We start from the raw sequence: 12,244 nt of genomic DNA, 5'->3' as shown, positions 1-12,244 counted from the left end.
GCAATGAGTTTGCAAGCATCTAGTGATCTCCCCTTATGCTTGCATGATGAGAAAATGATAAAAGTAAGCAAAATGAGAAAATCTAAGCTAACAAAATGATATATTACTTCTCATCCTAATTAAACTAGATGATTTGGTAACATGCAAGAACTAGAAAATGAATGCCAAATGCTCAATGAGATGGCTCTAATCTGCTCAAGAAATCAAATAGCAAAATAATAACAAAGACCTAGCATAAATTCAAGATCTTTTGAAATGAGGAGAGAGTCTCCTTTTATAGATTCTAAAACGAGCGAACAATTGTGATTAAGAGATGAGCAACAATGGAGATCTTTTCGTAGTTGATATGTGTGCTCCTGGCTTGGAAGTTTCCCAAAGTGAGTACACTTAAGTGATGAGTTATTTTATTTATTTGAGTTTAGAAATTCATGTTGAAGTGCACTTAGGATAAAGGGGTTTTATTATTTAATTAAAAGGGGACATATTCTCTTAATTAAATAAACTATAGGTAAAGTATTCAAACATTATGATATAATCAAATTAATGATTTGATCAATTTTTAATGATTAATTAACTATGCAAAATTGATTTAATGTATAATAAGGTTTGAATTTTTTATTTAGTTTAATTATTATAGGGGCCTTATAGTTTACTAAACCAAAAAAAGGTGATTACAGGCACCACTATTTATTTTTTTGTAGAAGGATGTTCTAGGAGCTGAGGACAAAGATGAAGGCAACTATAAGGAGCTTTACTAGGTGATGAGAATGCATATATCATGCAAGTTCAAGGAGATTTAGGGACTAGGTCCCTTCTTTATTGCATCATTGTTAGCAATCCCTATGGTCTTGTCTTTAGCTTTGACATTCTTGTTGTTGCTATTATTTTTCGTTTTGCTAGTTTATTCTCATATGCTTGATCAATTTTGATGACTTTATTATTTTATGGATTTATATTGTGAATAATTGTAAGGTTAATATTGTTTATTATAGACATGGTTATTTTGTGGATTATGATAGTATTAGTTGTGATTACTATATATATGGTTCCTAGTATGGTTTCTTATGTCAATGCTAATTCAATTGTTTTTAATGTTTGATTGGTATATTATAATTATAATTATTATATTATAATTGTTAATCTATTTTTTAGTAGCTTATGTTGTTATTTAAGAACATCATCCTTGTTTTAATGCTTTTAATTTAAAAAATATGTTATAATCTAAATTTGTAAAATGTTTCTCCAATTTATAAAAACCATTCTAATTCCATTTATAATAAATAATAATTCCACAATATAACGAAATTTATTGTCCTTGAAATTTGTGTTGTCTACAAAAAAAAAGAAAAAACATCTGGTAGGAAAGTTTTATGGCCCTCTTTTTGAGGTGTAAGAATTCGATACCCATTATAATGACATGTCCACGTGTGGGTGTAGCGGCCAAAGCTTCTTGACCACTTTTGAAAGCGCTAAGAACAATATATTTTGTAGCACTCAAAACTAAATAAAAGAAATTTATGCAAGGCATATGGCAGACAAACCATTTATTTTTACATTGAATAAATGAACTTCTTTTAATTCTAAGTGGTAAAAATAGATTGTATTTTGATTTTGTGGGTGCTAAATTATTATTAAATGACCGCAGGTTATATAATTACTATTATAAAAAATGTTCTCAGAAATAATTATGTGAGATTAAAATACAATATTATTTAAAAATAGATATTATTATTTTATTATAATTAAAAGTTAGAAATTTATAGACACAAAGTTTCTACAATTTATAATACTTTTGTAGTTTAAGAAAATTTACATGTCAAAATATTGATAAATTTTATTGCTAGGTCTACAAATGCGTGGAAAAAAAACATAATATCAGTAAACTAAATAAGAATATCTTTTAGGTTATATTAATGTTTTATATAAAAATTAATTTTCATTTATATCATATTATTTTGCATAATTTTTTATTAAATTAATTTAAATAATATAAATTCAGATTTTATTCATCTGGTATATGATGATGTGTCCAAGCCAATTTTGAGAGAAAAGATATTTCTTAGTACTTATCTTTCAACTGAAAAACTTTTTTTTTAAAAATTGAAACAAAGCAAGTTTACAAAGAATAATCGCTACACAAGTAGCTGGAAGAGAGATTCATCATATAGAACAAATCAACTAAAAAACTATTAGCCTGAGAAACAAGAAACAAACTTGTGAATTATACAAAATGGAACATCAAAAAAAATATAGAAACCGTCCCATCAAACCAACTCAAACTGTGCTGTACCAAATAGTACCAAAGAGAGGAATAATATAAAGACATTCAATAAACCAGACATGACATAAAACAACATGTGACGATGGAGATGGAAAAAGAACGTTAATACACTTCAAAAACTTGATACAAGTAAATCCTCCTGAATAGTTTATATTCTCAGTTTATTTGTGTAAAATAAAATTTGAATAACTTTTGGTACACTCTTGATTAAATTATTGTACACTTTAGTTGTCCACATGCATGGTAACTTTCAGTGGCTGGATGGGGTCAAACTCCTTGCTGGCCTTGAATATCATGTAAGCAATATCACACCATATTATATGGAGTGAATTGTTTTCAATGCACTTTATTCTTCCAACACATTTCCTAAAAACTGTAGAAGTCCATTTTAGAAAGGTAAGAAGTAATAAATTGTTTCTGTTTAAGTGGAATGCTGGGCAATGATTGACCCAGCCTTATAGATACCCTGACTGAGTCTAAACTGTTTAGTAGCCATCTTACTTGGATCCAAGGTGCTTTTTTTTTTTTTTTTGCAATTTATTGTTAAAAGTGAATAATGTTCCCCTATTCTAGTGCATTAAAGATTATTTATTTTTTCTAAAAGAATGCCCACCTCAATCGAATATATGTACAAGTTATTGACAAATGTAATGTTACTTTCTGCTGACTCTTGTATCCAGATCTCCATACCCTCTAGCAACTAAGTAGCTGTAAAGAAGATGATTCCATTGGTCTGGCACACCTGGTAAACACCAATGGCTGCAATCTTGCCTTCTTAATGAGGCTGGCCCATTTGCTTTGTCTACATAGTATATTGAAGGATGACCATCTTTCCTCATCTCTGCTGAGTAAGTTATATTCAAAGACTGTACATTCTTCCTGTCCTGAAGGTGTTCGACTGCTTCTGCCATGATTCGAGCTTTCCATGACTCACTCCAAGACGAAGAATTTAGGTTTGGCCAAGTTTCTTCATGACACTGCCCTCCACTCTTCCATGTCCCATCCCTGCACTCAACACAAGCAAGAAGTTTGAATTTTCAGATTTTGGATTAATTTCTAGACTATATTGTATAAAAGAAGAAACCTACCACACAAAGTTATCTAAGAGAATTATGGTATTTCTATCAGGATTCAACTGTGTTGTTTTTGAGTCAAACTCATTAACCCACGACTTGTAAGTAGCAGTTCACAGGAACCCATCTTTCATGAGAACAAATGGTACATATAGTACTCATTGTATCTAGGTGAGTTGTGACGCTACAGAGATGAAGCATTGGACCTTCCCAAAGGATCATCTGTCCCAGTACTACCCCAATTCAAATTCACTTAACCAAGCATGCTTGTAAAATGCATTAGAAGTGTTAAAAGAACTTAAGAATGTTGTCCAAGATTACCTCACAGTTCACTTGTGGTTAACCAACTAAGGAAAACTAAAGGAGAATTAGAATACTACCAATAAACGAAATTTGAGTTTCTGCACTGCACCGGAGACAAACTAAGCATCTCAGGAAAAAGATACAGTTTCTACAATACAACAGAGGCACACTGTGTACTCCAAAAGCAAATTATACTTTTTGAGACAAACTAAGTGCCTCAGGAAAAACATGCAGTTTCTACATTGCAATAGAGCCACACTCCGTAAGTACTCCAAAAACAACTTCTATTTTATGAGAGAAAGACCACTCACTTTTTGAGGTTATGAACATGTAAATAACTGGATTTTGCTTTATTAGCTAATATAGCACATGATTTCATATTGGCAGTATTTGCCAACAAAGTTTGCATTCCTTAAAATTTTCAGCAGTGACAACAGAAACAATACCTGAAATGAACAGGAGAATAGGTACGCAAGAAAACATGAGATTTTTCAAAATCAACATGTTGACGAATCCATTTGGCCCAAGTGTTCATTGATTTCTGGAATGCAGTTTCAATATCCATCTTCATGTTCACAGTCTTTCCCTCCTGGAAATAACAACCCCTGCCATATAACTACCTTTGTCATAAAAATCATTACAGAATTATTGCCATAGAAAATTAAACACACACCATTTCTTCATTGCCATAGAAAATGAAACACACACCATCTTTGTGTCTTCTCATAGTTCCACCAATGTCCTGTGTTAAAGACAAGGATATCTCCATTTTTCCAAAGCTTTGAAGTAGAGTCCAAAGTATCAACCTTCAGACTCGCTCGAACTTCAGGAGGAGATTCTGCTGGAGCGCGGCCTTGGTAAATCAAAAATGGCGCTCTGTAATACTCTACAGTGCAGTTATAATCTTTAAATCGGAAAGACAAATACCCCATGTGTTTTGTGATGGGATTCCCATTCACTTCATATATCCGAGTCTTATCAGAAACTGCTTCAGCCAGCATGCAAACCATAGATTCCCACTGGTTCCTTCCAATGGAATCACCCACAAACACAATCCTCTTGTTTCTGATGCTTTGGAGAAACTTCCTTGGATCAAACCTAATGATTCAATTCAAAATCCCAAATTGCAAATAGATATCAGATTTATAAAATGAGGGACTCAGGAATAAGTGCCAAAATAGAATATCAATCACAACCTCTTGAACACATAATTAACACATGCAATTGTTGGCAGTTGCAAAAACAGATCCTGGATGGTCATGTATATAATACATACAGATCTTGACCAAAAGCATCACCTATGTAAGAACTCCATTTTATATGTGCATGAAAATTACTTATTTTCATATGCCAAGGGATGCTATTGCTCTGAGCAGATCAATTAGGAAACAATGTGTCATTCCTGACATTATTATGTTTAGTCTATGGTGAAGACAAACCTTGTTACTGGATATAAAAGGTAAAGAATGTTGGGATTTTACCATTACCAATGGTGTTGGGGATTCCTCCTCCTAGAGTGTCTTCTCTGAAATACTACGGGTGCACAGACCTACTGAAAAAGTTTTCTACAACCAAGCTGTGAACACAGGTATCCAAATAAGTGTCGTTTAGATACAATCCCTATGTTAAAGTGGGGTTGCCATTGTGTTAAATGACTGATCTGTCAGTGCTTGATATAACAACTCAACTTATAGTATCAGATCACTGACAGATCAGTCTTTTGACGTAATGGCAACCCCACTCTAACAAATGGTATCAGAGCTTGGTCACAGGTTTGAAACTCCTAGAGTAATGCTAGAAAGGAATAGTTGGACTAACCACCAATGTTTTCCTTTGAGATTCACTATTTAGCTTGACTGTCTCCTGTGTTCTATAAGTCGTGTGGCTGTATCAGACGTTAATAGATCGATCTTTTAGCGCAACGGCAAACACGAGGACTAACACTCTATTCCTCACAAATACATACTATAAATCCTTGGTACTGGATTTTTCGAGGCCAATTCTGCGTCACATTTGGTTTGGATGAGAATGGGATTCAGCTGGAGCTGCAAATTTGGTAAATGATTGGAGTACTTTCAATCTCAATACTGAACCAAAAGCCCTCTGGTAATGCAGACATAAACTCTGATAAAGAGAATCCTCTAAACGGAGACACTTTATTTGCCATAGTATCGAGGTATCTATTGAGCCAAATTCAAAAGGAACTCTCAACCAGCATGTCAGAGTCCGACAAGGCAAAGCTGGAATAGGAAAATTTGTATAACGATTCAAACTCTGTCAAACTCAACAGTGAAGCAAATCCTCATTGGCAAAAATCCGTTTTCTAAATATAAGAAGCTTCCTAGATATCAGAATAAATTACAAATTCAGAACTATAAAAAGTAATATGTTCGACCATCCCAAGTACAAATTCAGAATTATAAAAAGCAATATTTTCGACCATCCATATGCATGTTGCTGTGCGCTTGTAATAAATTCAATGTAACAGAGCATAGGAGATTCTAGGAATTGTCTTATAGATCCAGATTCCATGAAAAACCAATTGAGAAGCAACGCGCAATTCTTTGAGCTATAAATTCAATGTAGTGGGGAATAGGAGAATCTATAGACGTCTTCCTGATTAAGAAATATGAAAACCAGTTTTTTGACCATTCATAAGCATTACACGGTTCCTTGGAATATAAATTCAATGCAAAAGTGCATAGGGAACCTTTACCATACCTTGGAAGATCACAATCAGAGGGCTGCCATCGCCATTTCAAGTAATCCGAATCAGGCCTGCCATTTTCCTGACAGCGAAAGCCTGAATCCATAAATGGACAATTGTGTGACTGATAAATTGGATATGATTCGTCCCTAACCCACATACCCACAGACAAATCACACTCTCCCAGCTCCTTCTTTTTCTCCTTTAAGGCCACTAATCCTTCACCATTATCATTATCTTTAACATCTCCAAGCTGCTTCTTCTGCCATGTTTCATCATCCATGATTTCCTCACCATTATCATTATCTCTAACATCTCCAAGCTGATTCTGCTGCAGTGTTTCATTAACCATAATTCCTTCGGGGCTACCTTTATCTCCAACAACTTTCGGCTGTTTCTGCTGCCCCGTTTCATCACCCATAATTCCCTCACCATTATCATTATCTTTAACACCTTCAAGCTGCTTCTGCTGCCCTGTTTCATTAACCATAATTCCTTCTGCACTATCTTTTTCTCCAAAGCCTTCAGGCTTCTTCTGCTGCCCTGTTTCATCAACCACAATTTCTTCACCAGAATTTTTCTTTCCCACACCTCCGAGCTGTTTCTTTTGCCCTGTTTCATCAATCCCAACTTCTTCACCAGAACTATTATCTCCCACACCTCCAAGCTTCTTCTGCTGCCCTATTTCACCAATTATATTTCCTTCACTGCCATTATAATTTCCCACACCGCCAAGCTCCTTTATCTGCCCTGTTTCAACAACCGCAATTCCCCCACCATTAATATAACTTCCCACAGCTCCGAGGTTCAAAGGTCCCAGGAATCCAAATCCACAATCAAAATACACCATGCAAGATAGAACTACCAAAATAGCGGAGACCCCAAGTATGGTGACATACCAGATACGACGATGGATACTCACTGCGTATTTTGCAGGAAACCTTAGCGGATGACCAAATCCTCCATGTGTATCCATCTTTGTATTGAATGAATCCTTCATTTTGGGAATTGGAGCCCTGCAATTTCCCTTTTCGCCGGGTTGCCGAGGGCAAAAGCCTCGTAATCAGGGGATTCCAATTCCTCCACAGAATTTTGGACTCTATATAACTATATCTAAATTTGTGCTTCCAAAATTTCCGTGCTACTACTTTGTTAGCTTTCCATGAACCGATATAGTAAACTTGTGCTTCGATAATCATGAATTCCGCCGTTCTGTCATGCTGTTTTTTCTCAGTTGAGGTTAAAATTAACGAAAGTTTGGCAAGCTCTTTAATTTTCCAGCTCATCCAATTTTGTATCCCATGTGGAAATGTCTCCTTTGACGAAGAAAGTGCTTGTAATTTTTTTCCATTCCTTTCTAAGTTATCTGTCAGTGGCAAAGCAAAATCATGATTCCAAATCTGAATGCAGACGATTTCGCCAAAAGTTATTGATCGAATTTGAATCAAATAGAAAATGGGTGAGTATTTGCTTTTAGTAGTTACCATGCCGCACATTCCTCACTTTTTCCAGTTCGAGGGTGATCCCCAAGTAGGGATTGCATTGAATGGTTGACGATGATATTGGAGTAGTTTTCGACAGCGACTTCCATGTTTTTTATTATAAAAACTAAATACAACCTAAATAAATATCTATGAGTAACTTCTACGGTGGTTATTGTTTTTGTTTATAAGGAGTGAAGGGATAGAAGATTATGGGCCAATAGTTTTTTCCAACTAATAGATTAGAAATTTTGATTGATATTATTGTTCAGCAATAAAATGTCATCTGCATAAATAAATTCAATAATAATAATTAATATTATTAGATTATAGGATAACTATTGCATTAATTGAATGTCAAAATATTTTTGATTGGATCAATTAGTCTAGCATGACATACTTTTGTACATGCAACAATGAGTGTATTATAATTTGTACAATGAGTGTATTATAATTTGTTAAAAAAGAGAGGTGATTTGCAATTTTAAAAGTTTAGAAATTATTTATTTATTTTTAATCGGTAAACGGCTAGAGGCTTTAATAAATTTTATTAATAAAAGAAAATTGCAATAGCTTAACTCCATTCAAATGGGCACTAGTAGGAAAGAACGGAGAAGAAAACCTCCAGTTTGGCCCGAGACAGATGTCCAATATTATTACAGATTTAAAAGGGGCATACCCAGTGAACTCATTTTAAGAACAAATAGATTACAATCATAACAGGGGCATACCCCTGAAGTAATACAATTAAATGATATGTCATTAGCCTCAGATAAATGAAACATATTAATTCGTCAAACCTCCTTCTATCTGACCAATCTTCCTAGTTGAGAAATTCCAACTTTCAATCTTGCCACTTAAAGAGGTTAGTAATTAAAAACAAAATAATAGACAAGCCACCATCGAGTAAGAGAGAAAAGAGTTTAATAAGTTAAAAAAAACTAATTGTTGGGGAACATGAGAAGAAGTTAAAGGATCGATAATCCTAAGTTATTAAAATCAAACACCAATGGAATGAAATGCTGAAAAATTAAATAATAGCTTAAACCATTCATCTTACAAAAGCATACAGAGAAAAGCGACATAATAACCAAATAACATAGCAGATACACAAACCAATTGAATCAAAGACAAAAGCATGCCATTAACATCTATAATGCATCTCCAGCTAAGACAAATAATGAAAGCCTTCCAAATTAACAACAAGGTAACCTTCAGATTAAGTCCTAGCAGAGGGCTAATTGTGAAAACGAAACCATCTTGGTCCTAGAACTGCAGATGATAGTCATAAGATATAGCCTACCAGAGCTCTTGAAGATAGAGATGAAGAGCCCATGCCATTATGCCGAAACAAACCCTCGAAATTATGGATCAATTATCAATAAATAGAAAGACAAGAGAAGCTATGCAGAGTATAGTCTATCCTCATCAAATGGACAGATAGAACGCTAGATAAATCTACTGTAAATCTAGAAGATTCATTAAAATGGAGGAAAACATGCTGAAAATCTATATTGCTTACTCCAAAGATACATAAGGCCGAGCATCTTCCTACAGAAAATTGTATGAATCCTGAAAGCTAACCATGAATATTAGATAATGGAAACTTAAATTAATTCTTAAATTAAATTCGACTAAATAGGGAAAAACACTAATAGAAAGGTTGTGATGAACTTAATAGACATCCAAAGTAAATAATCTTCAAGCTCATGTTATAACTAGACCATCATCTGAAGAGTGAAGTCATTTAGCATGATTTAACGAGAGGACCCTAACAATCCATTCCATAATAAAACAAAATGAGTCTACAGAGCTAAGTCTAGGAGAAACTACTCTAAAGCAGAAAAACAAAATACAAGCTAGATATAGGGCTTAGATGATTCCGAGCGCTGAATCCGGTAACTACCCTCCAGGAAATAAAAACCATCAAAAAATGTAATACCATCGTTATTCTAGCAGCAAATTTAAAACCTAATAGACAAGCTCGAATAAACCAACCAAAAGTTCAAAGCATAGATAAACCACAAACAGAGCATTTAAAAGTATAATATTATTAACATAGTAATAAAGTCTTAGGATTTCAGCTATTTAAAGCGAGTCTCATAAAAATATCTTATACAAAGAAGCTATAGATGAGTGGAGACATAGCATAATTACAAACCAAAATCTAAGTAGCATAACTATACATCTCCAAAAATAACCCTAAACAGAGCATGATATCCAAAACTCATGCCAATCCCCTTCCTCTTTTCCAATAAACCATTATCACCTCTGGAATATCGTTTGGCTGATCCACATAGTAGTTGGGAGGGAACTCAAAATCCACCTTAGCTCTACTAGTTCTTTCTGCATTCAGAGTGCGAAAGTCTAGGTCATCGATGCTGTCGAAGGTCACCTCTAGTTGAATGTATGCTTTGGAAATGTGAAGATAGTTAATAAGCTAGTCCCTGCTCTCATCGGCAATAATCCCACGTCATCGGAGAAGGAAGTGGAGGTTGGCTTCCATTTTGGGCCACTCACAATAAAAAGCCAACCCTTCTCAAATTACCAAAGAAGGACAACGATATGTAGTTTCCAGATGTGGATGACCCATGAGTAATTCCATGTACTTTTTTAGTAGCAAAATTCAAAATTTACTATCAATATTGTGCACTGCTTGTTCCAGTCCCTTGCGCTAGGTCGGAACAAAGAGATCACGACACAGTCTAATAATGTCACTCGGTTCCACTTTGGCTCTAACTAGGCAACCAATAAACGAACCAATGATGTTGCTATTGGTTCTCTAGGTATAGTGATAGTCAAAAACTCCTTCCCCTAATGCTCGATTGATGGCAATATGAGTCATTTCATCCATTGGGTATAGGATGCGATTCCGCCTCTCAGGTTTGATTGAGCTGCAAAATACCATGGTTCAACTTTCAAAAGCATGGAATAGGTATATGTTGGAATCCATGATGTGAATGGCGGAAAATTGGAAAACATAGAAAAAGACACCCAAAAAAGGAACTGGAAACATCTAGAGACAAATAGCAATAATGCCAACGTGATGTCATCTAGGGGAAGTTGTGAGTTGTCACTAAGATCATAAACCATGTCATAGGAAAAACTAAGCAAACATGATTAATCGACACATAGGAAAGCCAATAAACCTAAGGTCATCGACCTAATGATGATAGGTCAAAGAAGGGACCATGATTAATATAAACTAGATAAAAGCCACCATAACAAGCCCAAAAAAAACTAACCACCATAGGGATAAAAGATACAAAGCCTACCCTACTAATAAACTAATAGTAGAAAAGCGAATTTAGAGATTCAAATCTATATTAGGTAAATTAGTCTAAGACCTCTATGTGCAAATATGATAATAAAAAAGGTCATATATTAATAAATTAAAATACAATGCCTAAGTTAAGCCTTCATTAAAATGCAAGGAGTTTGTTCCATTTGCTCCAGAGTTTGCTAAATGGTTTACAATTTGATTGCCTTCCCTATAGATATGGCATGTTCTGTAGTCTTCAAGCTTATCCAATAGGGCAAGGACCTCTTCCAATTGCAAATTGAGAACCCAATTCAGGGTAGAACGTTTCCTGATGGCATTTAAAATGATTTAAGAGTATCCTTCTATGATGATTTTGAATAAATTAAGCCTAAGACATAATTGAAGACCTTGGAAAAGAGCTTCAAGTTTCGCCAAGTTGTTAGAAGTAGGCTTGATAGACATAGCTTTTTTTGCTATCCAGCACCCAGCTTCATTATTTATGATACAACTAATCCCAACGATACTGAGGTTACCACGAGAAGCTCTGTCAAAATTAAGTTTGACCCAACTATTAGACAGAGGTTCCCATTTGCAATTCTTCCTAGCCTCTTTACTCTTTTTCTTATAGAGCAAGGGAGGATTCAACAACTTTGACCAGTGCTTCTTCATTTGCCCATCCCAATTCAAAAAGGATCCTTCTTCTAACTACATATTCCTAAGATAAGAGTTAGTGGTTTCTACAATACGAGATTTTATTTTGGTAATTAATTCTTCAGGTTTGAATTCCAAGTTACAGAAAATACTTTGGTTTCTTTCCTTCCAAATTTCCCACATCACGATAGAAGGAGATATATTCCAAAGCTTGCTATACACACCCTTAACCAAAGTCATGGGCCAACCTTTGAGAAGGTTCGACAGAGACTTAGGGAAAGGGGTAGACCAACCCAACATTTGCCTGAGCCATTCCCAATAGGTTTGGGAATAGGGACAATTATATAGAATATGATCCGCATCTTCGGAGTTTTTCTTACAAAGCACACATCTAGGTGGTCCTTGAATGCCTAATTTGTAAAGGCTATCCATAGTCAAAATCCTATTTTGGATGGCTAACCATAAAAAGAAACCAACTTTAGGGAG

The 12,244-nt window shown here is 34.7% G+C and overlaps 1 protein-coding gene across 1 annotated transcript; it reads right to left on the bottom strand.

Annotated features, from left to right (window-relative positions):
- Positions 1-2,370: 2,370 nt before the first annotated feature.
- Positions 2,371-7,810, bottom strand: LOC149531375 (protein trichome birefringence-like 11). Its single transcript, XM_089809896.1, has 4 exons — positions 6,379-7,810; positions 4,366-4,755; positions 4,104-4,262; positions 2,371-3,286 (listed from the first exon to the last, which is right to left on the bottom strand). The coding sequence occupies exons 1-4, from the start codon at positions 7,362-7,364 to the stop codon at positions 2,935-2,937; spliced, it is 1,887 nt and encodes a 628-aa protein (XP_089666022.1). The 5' UTR covers positions 7,365-7,810; the 3' UTR covers positions 2,371-2,934.
- Positions 7,811-12,244: the final 4,434 nt, after the last annotated feature.

Source organism: Cupressus sempervirens, chromosome 11, assembly GCF_028749045.1.
Source record: "Cupressus sempervirens isolate cs-2001-9-10 chromosome 11, ASM2874904v1, whole genome shotgun sequence".
Taxonomy (NCBI): domain Eukaryota; kingdom Viridiplantae; phylum Streptophyta; class Pinopsida; order Cupressales; family Cupressaceae; genus Cupressus; species Cupressus sempervirens.
The sequence above is the reverse complement of the archived record's forward strand: the minus strand, read 5'-3'. Positions and strand labels throughout refer to the sequence as shown.